Here is a 21107-nt window from a genome sequence, read left to right on the forward strand (position 1 = left end):
AGCCACACTAAACACAAGGCTGTGCATAACCAAGATAATCTGCTCACTCTGTTTCACTAACGCTTAAATGACAAACTCTATCAAGCGTGGAAAATAAAAAAACAAATTATAGCATTGACTAAATGGGTAAAGTAGGTTTATTAGTTTGTCTTATAGTGAAATACAGTGAAATCTGGGGCTTTGGGAGCACTGTTGTAAGCACTATAGAAAATACAAGAAGCACCATTCCTTATAAACAATAGATTACATTTCTGTGTTACGGGTAAACAGCCACTTCTAGTAATGAACCAATAGACAATTATCTGCCAACTCTGCAGTACCCAGCAGCTCTCTGGAGCATTTAAGCATCTTTAAGCTCATTGTTCTGATTCATCACCCACAGCTTTACTCTCATCAACGCTGTTTACCATGAAAATAAGCCTGCTGCACGCTGCCTATCCAGCACCAAACGGCTTACAAAGCAGGTCAACATGATGGATGATGATCTGCAGTTATCGTGTTGCATGTTTCCAGTTTAATTAATATTTTTAAAATATGGTTGATGTCCCTTAAATGGTGTGAAGTCATCACCATGGCTAATTACTCAGTCATACAACCTTGGTAGGGTTTTAAATTGCACATGTATTTCAGTGGTACATTAATAAAGCCATTTGCTTTCGGGTGTATCGAATGCACCACTAATGTCTAAGAGAATTAAGAGGCAAATTCTTATCCTCTGTGTTGGGCTAAATGAATCAGAACTGAGTGTTGTGATTTAGTTGAATCCAGATTCCTCCAGAAGTGTCAGAATGAATTATTAGCACCCGTCTCTCTCAGTGCCTCAAGGGCTGCTAATCTACTAATAATCTAGGTCTACTACAGGCAGTGGATGCATCCAGACCCCAGACCCCACCTCCAGTCCTGTTGTCTTTGTCTGGTGACTGCTCATCTGAGGGTTTTAACCCTGGTTTGGTTTCTGTCGCGCTCCCTCTTTCTCTCGCTTGGTAACAGGGCTCCTTTTTGTCAATCAGGTTTTCTGCAGTTTCTCCAGATGATTCACTGTCCTACATTTCTGTGGGGAAAGTTATTAATAGATGCTGGGAAAACAAAGGTGCTATCCTCTTCGTGTTTTGAGCCTTCATTTATCCCAGGAGGTTTCAGATTGTCATGAAAGCCAGGCTTACAGGGGTCCAATCTAAAGATGCATACCATAGCCAGCTCACACTGCAGTCATTTACTTTATAGGTTCAAGAAAAAGACTTGCTGCCAGTTCACCATTTGAACCACATTATGCCACAGTGCTTGTTATCAGTCTTAACTTTTCCTCCTGATGTTGGTAATATTAATGGTCTCATTGATTTGAAGGTTGTGGAGATTGCACCGGCGTTCCAGCTGGACCCTCATCTCAGAGATCGGCTTCACGCGGATGCTGTCAACCTTGCCAGACAGGTAAGGCTGCTTTACCCTTGAGTCATAGCTAAACACTGCTCAGTTTAACTGCTCCTCATGTTTTGTTTTTTTTTTTTTTTTTTTTTTTTTTTTTTTTGGCAAACATTTTTGTAATCACTGAGCATAAACTGCTCAAATCAAAATATTCATGCCGTTGTGGCCTGATGTGAAGACAGCTTCTACATTTGGACGCGGCGTTTCCTCCGCAGACTGTGAAAGCAGGTTTCAGTGTGTCGAATGTGCAGTGTTAAGTTTAGAACACTTGTTATGAAAAGTTGGCAGCCTGGGGAAGAAATAGCTCACTGAAACTGAAAAGGCTTTCCTGGCGAGTACTGTCAACCATCGGGTTGTTTTTAAGAAGCCTGAGCAAATTCCCCATACAATTCACTTTCCTGTCTATAATTGGTCTGCAAAACAACGGATTCTGCCCAAGAATTTTAATGTGCCGACTACCTGTGATTTTTTTTCGAAGGTAATGTTGGCGCTTTGCCTAACTGTGAAAATGAAATTGTAATTTGAAAATGGGTGGAAATGGTTGTCAGCAGTGTAGACTGAGGATGCAATTGTGGATATGAGTGTTTGAGCAGTTGGCGAGCATCTCACCTTGTAATTTAACCTTTTTTTAAAATCATTGAAAAGTTGGCTCAAGTATGACAGCGCCACTTAAGTCGAGCCTCATCTCTCAGGAGAGATTTCAAGAAATGGCCTTTTCGGGTAATGGTCCAGTTGAGGAATGGATAGGAGCGATGAGGGAGGAGGTTGGAGACAGGGATGGTGATTTGCTGAAGAATGATCTTTGTTACTGATCGTTATGTAAGACAGACTTCGAGACTGGTGATGTGACCTTGCTCTAGCAGGGAGGTTTTTTTTTTTTTCTCCAGTAATCATATCAACATCACCCAGCTCGTCTGCCTAAAGTGACAAACCATGTCTCCTTGTGTGTTTAAGAGCAGCAGCGGCGAGCTCTTGACTGCATATTACAGCTTGAAATGAGAGTGATGTCACTCTGGTGTGAGGATGACGGGTGCCAACAGGAGTACAGCATGCATGCATGCTCATGCCCGTTTTTTTTTTTTTTTTGTTCCCAGCTGACTTAAATATGACGAAATGTAGTGTCTTCACTCTTCAGTGCAGAAATAGAAATGACTGTAAAATACAAGTAAATGGTTAAAAAAGGGTGTGACAACATCAATAAAATATATTATATTGCTTTCTCTTTCAATATGTTAGTGATACACTGGTGCCAAATATATTTTTAGTCAAACATGCAGGTGCTCCTGCCAGTTTACCTCTCCAGTCAATACTTTGTCTCCCTGTGGTGGCACTTAAAAAATGATTAGGAGGAGACTGGCGACTGAGTGGACATCAGGGCAGGAAAAAGTCAGTAATCTAATTATTTGATGCATTGTTACAGTTGAAGAATATAATCTATACACAGTTGTCTAAAAAAAAAAAGTATCCTGGCATGACTTCTGTGTTCTCTACTCGAACTTGCTACCAGAGTCCAAATATGACTGCTAGGTTAATTGGTAACTTGAAATTTGGCCTTTAGTGTGACTGGTCTGTGTCCCCCCCCCCCCTTCTTCCTCTCTGGGTTCAGGTCAGGTAAGAGGCAACAGGCTTTTTATAAGCATTATTTCACATTCTTTACAAATTAAAGTTCCAACAGTAGTTGTATAAATGTTTGGATTTTACCTTTTTCTGTTTATTGCATACAGAGCTTGAGTGCTCATCCTGCTTAGTTTTTTGCAAAGTAGAACAAAGGTGAATAGAAAGTCTCACAGACCTGCAGACTTTGTAGATTATCACCAGGGGTCTCACTTTCTCTCTGCATCATCTTTCATTTTCTTCCTTCCACACTTGCTCCCCCCTCCCCCACGACTGTTCTGTTCTTGCATTTTTCTGCTATGTGTTGTGACTGCATTTCACTTTAAGTCAGTCTCCACAGTGAGGCTTCCACTTCAGAGCTGAGCCCTGCTCTCACCTCGGGTATTGAAACACCCCCTTAGCAATGCTGAGGATGCACTCTGGTGCTTACTTCAGAATTATTAATGGGTGTGTGCATGTGTCACAGCCTGTGCATGCAGCTGCATGTGCGTGAAAGTAAGGTGATGCAAGATCTTATAAGCCACACTGGAATACTCATATTATTTCTACATACCCATAACTTGATTATACTTTCTTTCAGTTCTGTCCTGGACAGGTAGACATCTTGGGTTCAGTTTTCATTTTGATTAATGTCTTTTCATTTTAATGAGGAACTCACTGAATTTAATAGCATTTTGTATGAGACATTACTGTTATTATGTCTGTCCTCCTTATTCCTACTCCTCCCGATATCCAGCCAAAAATGCCAAACACTCTGTTGTAAACCGTAGTTGGTAGTATAAAGATGTGCTCAGTAAAACTAATTTTTGTGTGTCTAATCAGCTGTGTCAAATCTTCAAAACTTTTTAAATGTGCACATCTGTGTCTCTACACACACGCACACAAAAATGATCAAATGTGAAAATGGATGAGCCACACGTCAAATAACTTCTGGATAGTTTTATTTGTTGTGACATTTCAGAACTTCAAAAAAAGGCATAGAGAGCAAGCACAAAGTTTTAAAATTGAAACACAAGGGTGTAATTTTTGGCTTGGACAAAATTACAAAGGGCATATTCTTAAAATATGTCAGAATAGGAGGATTATCAAGCTCTTGGTACATCTCTAGGGACACATGTCTATGATTAAAGACGATGATAAACCTTCCAGGATGTGATTGACTGTCTGAAATTCTCCAGTAGTAAGATGTTAAAGTCCGGCGCCTCTTAGTCAAGTCCTGAACTCTGAGGTTTGAAATATCTGAATGACACTTGGCAAAAATTCAGTCCATGTAAGAACTGTGAGGTGAGGAACACTGTTAACCCAGAAGGCTGCTGTCACGATACATTTTGGTGATGCTCAGACCTTTCAGCAGAGTGTTCTTTCAACCGAGTGGAATGTTAAATTGTCTTGAAGACGGGGTTCCCGTAAAACGAGGCGCAGAATTCCACAAACTGAGACATTATACCGAGAGTTAAGCGCACATGTGGCAGCGTTGCTGGGATACTTGGCTGCTTCAGGGGAAGGTGAAGTGCCACACCTGAGGGGGAAACCTGAATTCTGCTCTACTAGAAAATTCAGAATGAGAATGAAGTTGAGTTGAAGCTGAAGTTAACGGTTGTGAGTGAGTTAAAATTAGAATTTTTAAGATGTGGGTTCAAGAAAGGAAATCTGCAGTAAAGAGTGAGCTGAAATTCCACCATGGCATAGTCGGGCAGGCTGATCTGCTATAACCAGAAGGGCTTGACTCTAGTTACAGCAACAACTAGAGTCAAACTAGCAATGAAGTGTAGGGATTATTAGCAGTTAGCCTGGCTGTAACTTCAGTAGACTTTACACTTCCTGAGGGGAAATTTGTGCACAGTGCCACAATCTGTTTCTGTATATAAGAATGAGATCATAAAACCAGCAATCATAAAACATACATTAAAAAAAAAAAAAAGACCATTAAAAAGTATGGTCTTCTAACTACGCTGTGTATGTATATAAAACTACATTCACCAGCCGCTTCATTGCTTACACCTTTCTAGCTCTGGGTTGGACCCTGTTTTACCCTTAGAGCTGCCTTAATTCTTTGTGCCACAGATTAAACTAGGTGGTTATGGTTCACACTGACATGATGGTATCACATAGATTTGTCACGCCACAGATCCATGATGAAAATCTCCCGTTTAACCACACATCAAAGGTGTGCTTTGAATGGCCATTTGTGTACAGTGAACTCAATTTCATGTTCAAGAAATCAGTTGGAGGATACGGAGATGGATGCATGCTTTTATGTTGGGTACACCAATTTCTGACCCTAGGATGGTGCATCAGAAGTTGCGCGTTTCTGAATGCTAGAACTTGAGAATGAGGTGACGTGGGATTTTATAAATTATTACAATAATTTTGAAATGTGTTTGAGATTTGTAGCCTCTGTCCTGTTCTTAGCTGTTTGAAGTGACATCCAGTGTTGCATTTATGCTACTGTAGCATCTACTACTGCTTCAGTATTCAAGGTGTGTCCTCAGAAATGCTCTTCTGCATGACTTGGTTATGACAACTAGGTATTTGTGTTACTGTTCCCCTGTAACTTCAAAGCAGTCTGGCGGTTCTCCTCTGACCTGTGGCTTCAACAAGTAATTTTTGCCCAGAGAACTGCTGCTCACTAGATGTTTTCAGACTATTCTCTTTAATCCCTGGACGTGGTTGTGCAGGAAAATCCCAGCAGATCAGCAGTTTCTCAAATTCTCTGATCAGCCTGTGTAGCACCAACAAACGAGGCACGCTCAGAGCCACTTAAATCACCTTTCTTCCCCATTCTTATGCTCTGAACTTCAGCACGTAGTCTTGACCATGTCTACATGCTGAAATGCATTAATTTGCTTCAGTCTGATTGGTCAACTGGATGATTGCATTTATGAGTAGTTGAATAGGTGTGGTTAATGAAGTATCTGTGTATATCCATACATTATAGAAGCGGTGTTTAGCCTGCCAACATTTTGATTGCCTGTTTAACTACCTGCTTGTACAGTCCTTGTATGGGCTTGTATTCCTTTAGTCTCTGTATGTACTGGGTGCCTGCTTTCTTAGATTTATGCCAAATTATGCAGCAATACCATATTTGATGCAGTCTGATTTTTAGTATGACGTCAAGAAAGCATCTGACTCCTTGGTCAATATAGCCTCAACTATATCTAGATTCAAAGCCTGATGAAGACATCCATATTGACTTTTTGGTTTTGGTTTTTTTTGGTGATTGGGGTGTTATGCTTTCTTGCCTCAACAAGCAGCATTATTTAATTCTTGTATTTACTCTGGATATTTGATGTAACATTTTAGTGGATATCTGACAGTTTAGTATCAGATTCCACAATATAAACTCTGGGGATTTGAATCCTACTTCATAGCATTGTATAAATATTTATTTTTTTCCCCGTTCTCATTCACACACCTGCTGTTTCTCTCTTATCTGGTTTTAATGGTGGCTCCATAGTGTTGCTTTTTTCTTCTCCCCCATCATTTTGCCATCTGTACATATCACACCTTCCATTATCAGCAGCCTCCATCAGAGTCTTTCAGAGAAAAGGCGCAGTCTTTGAACTCGATACAGGTCACAACATTTCCTGATAGAATGTCCTGGAGAACAAAGTTGCCTGGCAACACTGAGCTCAAACCCTTCTGAGAGCTGGAGTAACTTCCTGCAGCCATTAGAGTCAGATCTCACAAGAAAATCAGATGTTGTCAAACCATGCCTCTGTGCTCTAATGTGTTATCTGCTGTTCAAACAGCTGATTTTGTATACATGCCTGGAAAAGGATTTCGGGGGGGGGGCTTTTGTTGTTGTTCTGGCTTCAGTGTTGATGCTTTGTCTTTGTTTTCAGTGAAAGGTCTATAGCTGACAATTCTTTTTACCAGCCCATGTAATATCCCAGCCAGTCCTGATTGGATTTGAGTGATGTGTCTCACTATAGCAGTGTGAGATTTTAATAATCAGTGATGGGCCCACTGATTGGGTGCATCATTGCTTGCTCATTCATCCATGTACTGCTTGGCCTTTAATACCTCTTGATATGTGCTGTGCAGCAGTAGTGTCCTATATGTCTTACTTCTGCAATGAGTTAATAAAGAAAAAGCTGCTGTGAAGCCCATCTGTTGTCTTTGCTTGGTGGACACGAGTTTTATGATGGAAATAAGGTTGAATATCTGCATTTGAGTACAAATTCCCGGTTTGACCAAGAAAAGTTTCACAGTGCTTGCAAGCGTGCAACATCTGCGCGCTGATGGGCTGTGGTTTACTGCACATATGCTCCAGTCCTGTGATAAGTAGACAGACATAAAGTAACGTGTCTCAGACACTGCACATTACATTTGACAAATTCGATTACACTCTAGCATTTCCAGAGTTGCAGCGACTGCCCCAAGAGATCTGACTTATTGAGTATAGACTAAGTGGTATGTTTGTTGCTGACTGGCTGTGCATAAATCATCTGTTAGATTTACGGTGTTTGACAACAGATTAATTCTGATCCGTTTTTGCTGCATCAATGAACAGGAAGGATGCCAATACTGAATCTCTCCTTCAAACGTTCAGGAGAGCAGCAGTGTCACGTAAAACGAGTGTGGTTCTGTGTAGTTTACGGCAGCGTTGCTTGATTGGGGAAAACAGTTCTCATTATTTTGGTCAGTAACTGTAATCTTGATATCAATGTGACTTTATTATATCATTACTTTTTAGAAGAGGAATTTCCCTTAACTTTAACTTTTTTTTCTTAAATAAAATGTGAAAAACATGAGGTGTGTTTGAGATGAAACCTGTCTTAGAAGGGCCACGGCTAGTCTCTGCCAGATGTTTGAAGGTGCAGATGTGGACATGAAGAGGTGAAATGAATCACCTAGAGATGGCTGCATCACATCAGTGGGGGGGAGTGTCTGTGTCAAACATGCATGCACAGGTTGTTTCAACAGGTTCTCCTGCAGAAACACTCTTGTTTACTTTTTTCTGACTGGCTTTTAAAAATAAATAAAATAAAGGCTCTTCCTGACATCATGGCTTAAGCTGAACAAAACTAAAAGTGAGTTTGAGCCTATTGGAAAACTCAGAGGTGCTCTGAATATAAAGGAAAGGGTTTGACCACAAAATGAGAGCGCCTAAAATAAATGCAGAATATTAACGGATTCATTCCAATTCTGAAATTAACAAGACTAGCTTTAATTTCTGAACTTAAAATCACAACACCAGATATATATGGGAAAAAAAAAACAAACCTATTTAAGCGTTGTGGTCTCTGTCTGGTAACATACTTACACTTTTCTCATTTTCTACACTGGTACCATCATGGATAGTCACTCCTCTTCCCAGTCTGACACCCTGCCATCAAGGTGTTTACAGCCTTTCAGCTTCATGAGATATTGACTGAAAATGAATAACTCCACTCTTGGAGCAGCTATATGATAGTTGTTAGGTGAGACTTGGCTGGGATGTTGCCACCAGACTTTGGTATTATAAATAACTTTTTGATGTCTTCCTTTCTTCTGTGTATTTTTTTTTAACTTGTTTTCTTTGGCAGCTATAATTCACCAAGTACTCTTTATTGTAATGATCCTCTTTTATGCTTGTATGTTAAATGAGCTCATTATATATCGATCATCTTATATTAAAATGTGATGGTATATGAACAGTCATATGTTGAGGTTTATTGACGTCTGTGGTTTTCTCTTATTATGGGAAAGGTTTTGTTTTCTCTCTTACTGTCCAGATATCTTGATATAACTACATCTGATACACTCTTAATGTTTCCTCTCTATTGAGCTCAGTTGGTTCACCCACACTTTGGGCCTCTTCGAGCGATCTTTATGTTACAGTTTGGCAGCAATATCCAACTTTCTTTTCAAACCTCTATATCATGATTGGAATTTGGCAGAGGTAGCTGTTATGAAGGAGCGTAAGCAAATGAGAAAATGCAAGCCTATGATCTGCAATGATTTTGCATTTTAAGCTGCTGTAATGAATTTGATTCACTTGATTCCACAGTTGGAGTTTGCCTCGAGACACACTGGTGCATTTAGCAGTCAGAGTGTGAAGGACAAAACGCGTTTTGTATGTTTCAAAATGAGCTGCAGCTAGCAGCTAACTGTATAATATGCACACCTGATGTTACTATGCACAGGAGCTCACCGTGGGTATCTGTGAGCAACAGAAGTAGCCACCTAATTAGCTTAACAGTTGTTGTTGTTGTTGTTGTGTGAGAGGAAAAGCAAACAGGTGTGCCTTTGTAGGTAACTTTAATGCCAGCAGAACCTCAGTGCCTGACGTTTTTGTTTCATGGTATATTTATCAGTTTAATCTGAAGGCAGAAGGCAAAGTTGCTGTCATACGCTGCATTTTGTGCAGCTGTTTTGGGGAATTGAATTCTGGTACTTGTGCAGTGTAGGAGTGATGATTGAGGCTGTTGCATTTTAAACTGTGATTCAGTCTGTTTTGTTTGGTTTAGTGGCAAGTGAGGGTGGGGGGATTTTTTTTTTTCTTCCCTTTTTCCCTGTAGAAATGAAGCAGTATTGATTTTATTTGTACACTCAGGAGTGGAAGAGGGCAGGAAATTTAAATTTGTTGCAGTGTTTTTCAAGTGTGACGGAGAGAGAGAACAGGAGCTTGAAATCTGTGTGCACAATGACATGAGAAAAATAATTTAAGTGTGATGGAGAGCGGGAGAAATAATTTATTTCTATTTAGTATTGTGCCTGTGTTTGCTCACTCTTCTTTCTGCTGTCTCTTGAGAGAACTGCTGCTCACAATCAAATATGTCCACGGCTCATCAGCGCCAATTGGGGTAGCCAGCAGGGCTGTACAATATCATACCACTGTAAGTTTATATGTGATTAAAAATGTAATATTGTGATATGGTGGTGTGCTGTTTACATACCCTAGTGTCGCAACAAACTAACTTGTTCAACACTTGAAGCACAAACAGGCAGCCGAGTCCTACCAGGCTATGAAGGCGTAGCAGGAGGAAATACTAGAGCTGGTGATGTGCGACTCAAATGTAAACAAATGACTCAACAGAGTATTGCTGGAGAGCTCGCTAATTGCGCTCCATGTGACAGGAAGAGCAAACGGTGGGTGGAAATTGCAGATGCAGGTACACGGAGAAAAAGTGTGGGTTTAAGCTAATGGATAAAAAGCTCGACCCGAGGTACAACATGCCAGCTGCAAGATGTTTCAAATTGAGTTTTATTATGTGGCTGTTGTTTAGTTGCTAAAGAGTTGGGAGGTTAAGTTGCTTTAGTTATTGTTAAACTCAAGTGTTGAAAGTTTCTTGGAAAAACACTGCAGGGGCTACTTTAGTGCTAACATTTGATGTTTGCTCTCTGTCATGTGGGGTGCAATTAGCGAGCTCTGCAGCGATGCTCTGTCGAGTCATTTGTTTACTTTTGGGTTGCACATCACCAGCTGCTAGTATCTCCTCCTCATGTGCCTTTTATAGGCTGGTTAGATTGAACTTTATTTTCTTCTAGTGGTGAAAGGTTTTCCATATTTAGTTGGATGTTTTCCATAGTATTGGGTTGTTGGACGTCTACCCTGTGTGGTGAAACCCCTTTCATACTGCTGGAGTGGCTTCCTTAGGTGCCGATTTGTCATCGGAGGCTGACATGCTACGCTCGCTGTCAGACATTTGGGCTTTATGATTTTGTTTTGTGAGCTAGAGAACATAAATGCACAGCACATCTATATCACTGTCTCAATACGACACTTGGACTTAGTTGGTAGCCTATCAGCAGTGGGAGTAGCTCATTGGAAGAGGATGAAAAATGCCCCTTATTTTGTTTGCACTAATAAATGCTGCTGTCTGTAAGCACCATTTCTTTTCTATATCATCATTATCACAAATTTCCTTGAATTATTGGTATTTTGAAGCTATATCACCCATGACTAATGGCCTCTACGGTTTGTATTATGAAATGTGGAGATGAAGACATCAAAACAATACTTTTTCTTTCCCCAGTGCTTTACTCCCCAAGAGCATTCTTTATATCGGTGGTCAGATAAATATGCAAGTGGCTTACACACGTGTGTAGCACAGTTTCACATAACAGCTGGGCGCACTGGTGTTTGTCAAATATTATTCAAATTGGTTAATTGTGGATTTGTTTGCTTTTCAGTGAAAAATGATTGCGTTTGCATGAGACTGCTGGTTTAGTTAATTTCACTTTATTTATTGTATCATATCAAAACAGCAGTTTTGATTTTACTAAAGATATTACAAATTCAATTTAGAAACCTACATAATAGAGACACCCATGTTCACTGTAAAAAAGGAACATGGAGAACAAAAATACTGAAGAGCGGGTGTGCTTGAAACGTCACCGGATGCAATGAATAAAGAATCTGGAGTTGTGCAGTGTGCAAACCATTATTTCCAATAAAGGAACACAGAGCAGGATAAACCAGGGTGACTGTGGCGCGTAGTCTCTTAGTTTACATGCACAGAAAATGCTTGTTAGTGGTAGTGCTGTACCTGAACTTCAACCATTTGGATATTTGTTTTGTTGTGTAGATGTTCAGTTGTCATTTCTGATTTGGATAATTGTTTTGAGCAAAATACAATTACTAGCTCACCATGGATGCATTATCTCCTTCAGTCTACGGTCTTTTAGGCTCATTGTTCCTAATTAGTGACTTCATTCATATTTATTTGGATTTTATTAAAAGAAACTTTAAGATTTAGATCTCATACTAAAAACAAGTACGTAGCAAAAGAATTGTAGATGCATATCTTTCACTGTACAGTTTAGCGTTAGGTGGGCAGCAAAAGTCAGAATGTGCACCGATTGAGATTTATTGTGTTGCTTGTAACTTGTTGAGCTGTTGTGGCACAGCTGTTAAACGACTATTGAATTTCAGAAGTTCAAAAAAATGTTCAATGGTGTAATGAAGTGATTTACAAGAGATACTGAAATAATTTTAAACCAGTTTAATTTATCCTTGCGCTGACACAAACAGGATGATGGGAAAAACTGCACAATGAACCTTTTTTCCTTTGCATCTGTGTAACTGTATTCATAGATGTGATTAACAATTAACTAACCAGAACCACTACATATCATTCTAGTCCATAATTGTTTCCTATCAGCCAGAACTAAAAAGAACTGATGTCCTAAAAATAAGCGAGCAGGTGTTTGTCTGTTGGATGCCAGTTCATTTAAGGAGAAGAAAGGATTCCCATTTCTCCCTCTTTGGTCTTTGTCTTGGATTTTTGGACTTTCAGTGATACTAGTATGACAGTATGCCGCCATTATTAAATGGCAGCACCTGCTGTGTTTTTAAAGGATTTAAGGCGGTCTTTTTAGTGACCGATGTTTCGAGTGTCTCGGTTGCCATCTCCTGTGGTTTTTCAGGCCCTGCCTGTCCTTCTGTAAAGCTCTGTTTGTGTGTGTACACACGTCTGTCAATCCACCGAGGGTGTTAAATGCAGAATTAGTTCTGCTGTCAATCACCATGGCGACTGTGTGCGAAGAGACGACGCGCTCTAGCCGAGACGATTCATGTTCCCCGTCGACACGTACGGGAGGGGGCTCGCAAATTCAGACTGACACTTTGTCTCTGGAGCTGGTCAGTGGATTGTAAACATTTTTTTTCTACTCGCAGACCCACCAACAGTCTGTCAGCATGCTTCTGTGTGTTTACACCCATTTGTGGCTTCAACCTTTTTGTCCTCAAAAGCCTGAAAGCATTCTGAAATATTAAACTAGATAACCCCGCCATGTTTTTCCCTTTTGTTTTGGTGCTCTTCCGCTCTCTAACCAAAGTTTTTACACCCGATAACCTGTGAGTTCTGCTAGATTATGATCCGGATGAGCTACAGCGTCAGAGGTTCTGGTTCATCGGTTTTATTTAAAGTGTGACGTTTCATTTTCAGCTTGAGACCTCTGAATAGTTTTTAGAGATGCAACGTTATCTTAAATTAAAAAATTTGAATTGATAATTAATCAAATTTTGAAGCAAAACCTCCCCCTGCCTTGTTTTAACCTGGTTCTCTGCCTGAGAATCAGTTCTTTAGCAGTACGCGCATTAATGCTGTTAACTTGAATGGTATAACTAGGCCAACACAATATTTTGTGTGTAAAACAAATCAAACTATCAGCACCCAAACAAGTTGAATAAAAAGAAGACTTTTATATTTATCCCATATTGTCTCAAGTAATCAATTAGCAATTGTAATTAAACTTGTTCTGCTCATTTCTCTCATATCCCAGTTATTCAGTCTCTGATGAAAGAGGCTGTAAATGCAGTGTTTAGAAACACTAGTCAGTTTTTTAAATAATGATAGGAAAACTAAATTTCAGACTCCCTCCACTAAAATGTTAAAGTAGCACCCGCTCGTTGATTAACAAGAGGTCTGAAGGAAGCGCTCTGCAGAAACACAACAGCATTGATGAAACAAAAGAAAGATAATTGGATGTCTAAGAAGGTGGCTGTAACGACAAGCTAATCTCACGTTTATTGTAAGCACCAATAAGCAGTAAATAATTGCTTTCTCTTTCTTCCGTTACCTACTCTGTGCATTCTTTCTTTTTCCTCCTCTTTCAGTTTGGTCAATAGTTGTGTGCACAGTGTGCAGAAAGCACAGACGGATTCTGCTGCGGTCTGTGAAATGTAGGATGCATAAAGTGGTGCAGGAGTCTTCCATGTCAGGGTGACATTGGCACTTGTGATTGGATGGGTGCTATTTTGAGCATCCGTGGCTGGTATGTACGTGCCAGCAGACTGCATGTCTGTGTGGACTGCATGAATTTGTAAATTTAAGCTCTGCGTGAGATGGGCAGGGTTGTTTTTGTTGCTGATTATGAATGGAAGTGTTTTTGTGTTAAGACGAGCATAAAAAGCTTTTTGGAAGTAGAGTCCCACAGACGGAGTTGGCGATCTGAGACGGTCTGGGGAGGATAGAAAAATTTGGGAGGAAGAAGACTTTGGGGGGGGGGGATTAAGTGAGGTGTTGGGACTGAGACTAGAGGAAGAGAGGCGTTATTGATTCTTTCCGCCAGCCGGGGGGGTTGATGTTGGGGGGGGACTCTTGCCAACTGCTTTCTGAAATTACAGCCAAGGGAAAGTTGGACGGATGTCATGGAGGGTGCACTAGAAAATGGTGGGCGAGGGGAGACAATTAGTCATAATGTTCAGGAACGGTGGTTTAAACAAGCAAACCATAAATGGTCGTGGGGGTGGGTGGGTGGTGTACAGAAGCAGAATAACTATCCTGAAACTGCTAAATGAAGCGGCACTTTAATTTTACCTTCAGAGTTGTTGAGAACCTCTCACCTTGGACCATCGAAACAACAACAAAATGCATCAGATGTCAAACAAAGACATGATTATAGGTGTTGCAGCAGTGCGTTTGCTCTGTGGTTGGCTCTGATGCCTGAAGTCAAAAAATCCAGGGGATTTCAGTTTGGATTTGTGCTTCTATCCTAGGCCCAGGATCCTCTTTTGTGACAAGAGGTTCTAAATTTGAAGTGTCCCAATTATTTGTTTTCTAAAAACAAAGCAAATCATTAACATTAATGATTTAAAGTAGAGAAATATGATATCTGCGTTTTTAATAAAAAACAAAAAACAAAACCCAAACAAACATTTTATCGCTGCCAAAAACATAAGGTTTTATTTTTGGTAGCGTGTGCGTGTCACCATTCTGTCTGAAAACATGATAGTTTGAAAAGTTTTGAATGATTTCTCATAAAACTTTGTAGGGGTGTCGCTGGGTCACATTTAACAAGCCATTAACATTTGGCTTACCTCCATCTAGGTCTTTAAGGTCAACTTAATGATTTATTGGTGGAAAATGACGAGAGGTTATAACTTAGAAACGGATTATTCGATACTTTCTATTGTAAGAAAGATTTAAAATGTCACATTTAACTTTTGACCTCTTCAAGGTCAATAGGTTGTGCTGAAGGTCAAAGTGATAATATTGCTATATAGAGCCATTCAAAACATTTGTTTGTATTGGCAACATATAGACATAAATGGATTGCTCTGAGGTTTCAAAATATCACATGACTATCACCTTATGTACGTCACAGTAACAAGAACAACTTTAAAGATACACAGGTCATAACTGTGTGTGAGAAAACAAAATGAACTTATGATCAATTTTTTTTTCACTTTATTATGAAACATTTAAATGCATTTGGTAAGAAATGAATATGTATAGCCACAAATAAAACAAAAAAAAATTCTACTCAAAATAAGTATATTCAAATATATTTCAACAGGGCAAAGAACTCTTGACTTTGCACTTGTTTTTACTGCACAACAAATGTCTGACTTCTTTTTTTTTTTTTTTTTTTTTTTAATTTTAAGTGCCCATATTATGTGTAAACCCAAAAGCTCACAACTCAGACAAAATATATCGAATATACTCGACGTATTCCGAGTTTTCCCACGTCCGATCGTAACCATCGAGTATAAGCTGCCGTGGTTGCAAAATTAAGACCGTTTTAAACTCGGCTTATCAACGTCTCCCCACACACCAAAGAAAAGGTTAAATTAACCAGCTGTGATACCTGTGACTGTTCTTGGTCAGTCGTTTTTAGTCACTATGTAGACTTCTTTCTTAATTTGAGGTCATCACATTTTTTTATTAGTTTTTGTAAGCAAAAATTTTTGAATTTCAGTAGTTTTGTTTTGTCTTGTGACTTATTGCTTGAAGTCCTCTTTTATTTATTATTATTTTTTAATTATCTTTTGTTAAAGGTCTAGTGTTGACTACAGGAAGACACTTACTGTGACCGTATAGTCATTTGTGAATGGTTAAATGGAACATTTGTTTTTGGAGGTCATTTAAACAAGCAACCAAAAAATATTGCAACATTAGATTCTCCTCATACCGCCCAACCCTACACCAACACCTGGTATAAAATCCAAATATTCTGAAATGGACTGCTCTGGAGTCTACTGTAGAGGTGTGTGTGTGTGTGTGTGTGTGTGTGTGTGTGTGAGAGAGTGATGTACTGTTTGACATTAAACTGTGTAGTCGAGAAAGTTTGACTATTTTCTATTTGAACTAATGAGGGACAGCTTCCTCCAGAAACACATTAGTCCCTCATTTTTGGGCAGAAGCTCCTAAATTACTCTTGAGCTTCTAATGAAATCATCAGTCACATTTGGGTGTTTCCTGTTGGGTCTCATTTGGCAGCCCTGATGAGTTTACATTAAATTATTTCTTTGCATCCTAATAATGCACAGTGTCTAAAATGTCTACTGCAGTGCAAAACCACCAGCTTTAATTCCCATCAGCTCTTATGAGGACTTGAGGAAGAAATGAGAACAATACACGCAGTCATAATGTGGTGCCACATGCAGTAAAAGTTAGAATCTCTCTGAGAGGTGGAGGAAAAGTAATTTACCTTTTGGGAGAATTTAATTTGAAAGACTGGTAGAAGTTTCAGTTATTTGAATGAAGAGGAGACTATCATTTCACCCCTGCTCTCTCCTTAAGAAAAGCACAGGGCCTTTGGTACAAACTGTGGCTGAAGAATGAATGTGGAAATTGTAACCCTTATAATGGACTGTGGACTATATAATGAAATATGCATGGCTATTGCTCTGCTTCCCCCTTATTCCTTCCTTTAACTTCTGTTAGTAAGCAAGAACTTGTAATAAAATGAGATTAGACACATGCTCGTTCATACTAGCAGCATCAGCAGTTCAGTGTTTCTTGATTATGCGTGTTGGATAATGTATTCAAGTCTTGAGTGACCTTGCATCACCTTCCTGTCTTTAAATCTGTTTTAAAATCCTTTACTTTTTGAGTTCAATCATACTTTTTTTTTTTTAATCCCCACTATACCATGTCATGATTTCTCCCCCTGGGGTCTGACTTTCTCTTATTTACATTCTGGGTTTTCTTGCTTTCTTCACCTTATCATTTTTTTAACAGCTTTCCTTTTCTCTGCTGTTTAAACTGTTGTTTCAGCAGCAATGTAAAGACCCATAAAGTATACATCCATTTACTAACACCCTCGAGTCTATCCCAGCTGATAACAAGCCAGAGGATTTTCTAGTCAATTAAACGGCTTATTTAAATTAAACTAGTGCAGAGACAATATACCAAATGTCAAAATTTTGCTTTGTGGAAAAATATATTTAAATTTGTGCCAGCAGAGGTGCCGGTTTAACGAGCGTTGCATCACATCTTCTTTTAACACTTGAGTGTTTGGCTTCTTTCTTTAGACTCTGGTGTCCATGATTTCCAAAAAAAGTCTCTGAACATTTGAGTTGTCAGACCTTTGGTCAGTTAATTTCTCCCAGGTCCCCTTAAATGAGTTGGGGTTCAGAGAAGTATCCAGTTTCCTATGTTTTATCTTGCAAACTGTTCAGTTTTCAGAAATGTTCGTCAAAGCACGCAGGAAATTCCACTAGAAAATGTTTGCTTGATGGTATGAAGATCTGCACCATTCAGTATGTTATTAGCTCTGTTCATTGATGCAGATGTTTAACCAGATGTTCTCCTGAATCCTTATGTGCTGATGTGTACTGTAGATGGGGGGGGGGGAAATACCCATAACGGTAGGTGTGTGCAGAAAGACACAGCTGGGATGCACTGTTGACATGTGTAACTGGAGAGGTGTAGTTTACACATGTTAAGTTGTAGGGTTCACTTATAGGGCAGATTACTGCCAGCAATGGCACTGACTGTTATTGAGACAGAAGGATGAGAGTTGGTTTAGACCCAGTCATTAGTAATTGTGTCTGTGAATGCCAGTTTAGTTGGGTGTATAATGAAAGTTTGAATTGAAATCAATGCCAGTTCTACAATTTTATTTATATAAATCCGAATCACAATAACAGGTGCCTCAAGGCGCTTTATATTGTAAAGACCCTACAATAATGCCCCCAAACCCCAACAAACACATGACCCTGTATGAGCTGGCACTAGAGTAGAATAGCCTTTTGTTGTCATTGTATATGTACAGTGAGGTTGTGGGTGCTTCACTGCAGCTGTGCTAGAATATAATGGTAGACGGCAGGAATAAATAACAAACAGGAGAAATGTGTAGAGTCAAGGATGTGCACAAAAAAGACGGGCACACATTAGAGAACAGTTCAAAGTGCTTGAAAGTGGTGCAAAGAAAAAGACTTGGCCTGAGTCAGTGTGTGAAGGCCTGAGTGATGAGGGTTACTCAGACAATGGCTCAGATTGGTGAGGTGAGTGGGTGGGGGGGGATAGTCTGAATGGCCCTGGTAAAGAAGCTGTTTGTGAGTCTGGAGGTGTGGAACCTGATTAACCAGAGAGTAGCTTGTCAAACAGGTGGTGGGTGGGGTGCAAGGGGGTCACCTGTGATGGCCCTTGTTCTCCTGAGACAGGAGGATCTAGCGATGGTCTCCAGGGGTGGCAGAGGGCAGCCAGGGATTTTTATTTTTATTTTATTTAATTTTTGGAGGTTGGTGTTAATTACCCTCTGTGCAGCCTTCCTGTTCTCAGTTGTAACCACTGTACACGGAATACCCAGGAAGTAGGAGAGCATGCTCTCTCAGTGGAGAGCATGCTAGTGGTAGAAGGCTAGCAGCAGCTTCAAGTCTTGGTTATTTTTCCTCAAGGACACAGAGGAACTGCAGCTGCTCCTGAGCCTTCTTTACCAGGGCGTTGGTGTTGTGGGTCCAAATGAGATTGGAGATGTGGGCGACCAGAAACCTGAAGGTGGAGACAGATTCCACCTGATCTCCATTTATGTGAGGCGATAGTGGTGACAGTGGGAAGGAAAAAATCCCTTTTTAAGAGGAAGAAAGTCCCAGTAGAACTGAAGGAGTGGCAAATGTGGGTAATTTTAGTGATTCCTCTGCTCTTCATAGAATTAGGTCATCTATCACTCATTCTCATTAGATCCCTACATTGTTAATCAGGAGACTATTCTACAAGTTTGGCTATCTGTTGGCTGCAACAGTAATGGTGACCAAGCAGCAGAATCATTGATAATACTTCACCTAACATTGCAAGAGAGTTAAAGATTAAGCATTTAGTATGGCTCCAGTGGGAAGCCGTTATTTGCTTTATATCCTTTATCTATGTTCTTTAAAGTTTGTAGATGGAGACATTGATACTGTGACCATACACTGATCAGTCATAACTACACAACTGACAATATAAGGCAAGTGGGTGGAGCCAGTGCGATGCTTTGGGCAATGTTCCACTGGGAAACTTTAGGTCCTGCCATCCATGTGGATGTTACTTTGACACGTAACACCTACCTAAGCATTGCTGCAGACCATGTACCTGCTCTCATGGAAATGGTTTTCCCTGATGGCTGTGGCCTCTTTCAGGAGGATAATGTGCCCTGTGTCATGGTCACTGAACCACTTTGTGTCTATGTGCGTAAAACATTAATTTTGCGTCACTCTAGGCTCAATTGGAGAACAGTGCCACACACGAGGTGCAAGATATGTGTGGTATTACCTGGACAGCTCTGGGCTCACTAGGCAAATGACCGTGCCTCCACTCACTCAGTCTTTACTCAGGGGATTTGGGCTAGCTCACGCAGGCTGATTGGTCTTGAGTTACGGTTTCTCACCCTGTGCTGTGGACAGGTCAGTATTTCATTGACGAGACATAAAAATAATGATAATTTCCAAATAAACAAAAAGAAGGAAGCAAAACACTCAGAGATGCTTAAGTGCCCGCTTCCTCAAAACATTTGTATCTCACACCTGCCCATGTCATTATATTGAGAGCAATTTGGTACACTCAGAGGCCCTTCTACCCACATCCTTCAACCCACATCCTTCACATCCCAGTGGCCAAATCCTTGAGTGGATGGTACTGTGACACCTGCTACAAAGCAAAAATGAGTCAGGAATGGTTTGAGGAGCACGACGAGTTTGAAGTATTGACTTGGACTCCAAATTCCCCAAATCTAAATCCAATCAAGCATCTGAAGGATGTTCTGGACAAACGTCCAATGCATGGAGGCCCTACGTCGCAACTTGCAGGACTTAAAGGATCTGTTGCTAACATCTTGGTGCCAGATACCACAGCACACCTTCAGAGGTCTAGTGCATGCCTCAGTGGGTCAGGACTGTTTTGGCATCAAGAGTGAACAACACACTATTAGTCAAGTGCTCATAATTCTGTACCGGATCAGTGCACATCCTACATTTTGCTGACACTAATTGTGATGCATGAAATGTATCAGATTGACACGACACACACACGTAGAGCTGGCAGCAAATGATAACAAACCCCCTTCGCTCCTATTTTTTTTTTTTTTTTTTTTTTTTTTTTTTTTTTTTTTTTGCCGCTACAGTTTCCTTTTTGTTTCCTGTTTCTCTCCAGTTCATCTCCTTTCAGCTGTGTCAGATGCTGTAGTGTGGGTGTTGTCATCCAGACTACAGCCAAATCTTAGGCTCGCACACAAATGCAGCTGCACTCAGGAGTGTGCACAGAACTGCATTTTTAGGGAGTTGAAAACCCATTTCTGTGTGAGACTGAGGGAGTGAAGGGGAGGAGGGAGTAGGGAAGCAAGTGGATATTAGGAGGAACAATTGTATTTTAGCCTGAGTTTTAGGTTGCTAAGTTGCTAAACATGCATTTCCGCTGAGAATGGATTGTTTGTGTCTGATTCGGGGCGCGCGCCAGTCTACATTAGTAAACATTACAGTGTTTGCAGCAGTGTGTGTTCACCCTGCTTGCATTAGTGTATAGCCATGTGTGTTTGTGCCCTCCTTTGGTCCGGCCTTGTTCTGTTCTGTACCCTTTGATCATTAGACAGCTGCATTCATTCCTACTTCTCATCATTTTATAGACAACAAGCTCATTATGCTTCCATTAACTGCTGACAGAGCGAAGGGTGATTGAGGGCAGAGTGAGAGACAAAGGGGACCGACTGAGAGAAATAAAAGCAAAGTGGAAGAGAGGGAGGAGGAGCTAGCTGACCTAACAAAAAATGAGAAATGATGCACATTATTAAGAAAGATGTGGGGAGAGGCTGACTCAAGAAAGAGGGGAGGTTTGGTGAGGTGAAATGAATGGGGAGCAGTGAAGAAAAATGCAAAGTCCTAAACTTTAGCAGGGTGCAAAATATGAAAAGTGAGGTTTGAGAAAAATGTTGTGCGCTCA

At 40.3% G+C, this 21107-nt stretch overlaps 1 protein-coding gene across 2 annotated transcripts in view; it reads left to right on the top strand.

Annotated features, from left to right (window-relative positions):
• pcxb (pyruvate carboxylase b) overlaps positions 1-21107 on the top strand; it is a 282068-nt gene that overhangs the window by 26808 nt on the left and 234153 nt on the right. For both annotated transcript variants that reach the window (XM_031736804.2, XM_031736803.2), the window contains exon 9: positions 1345-1428. In XM_031736804.2, the coding sequence (XP_031592664.1) occupies positions 1345-1428 (84 nt within the window). The remainder of the gene's footprint in view (positions 1-1344; positions 1429-21107) is intronic.

Source organism: Oreochromis aureus, linkage group 3 (assembly GCF_013358895.1).
Source record: "Oreochromis aureus strain Israel breed Guangdong linkage group 3, ZZ_aureus, whole genome shotgun sequence".
In the NCBI taxonomy this organism is placed as follows: Eukaryota; Metazoa; Chordata; class Actinopteri; order Cichliformes; family Cichlidae; genus Oreochromis; species Oreochromis aureus.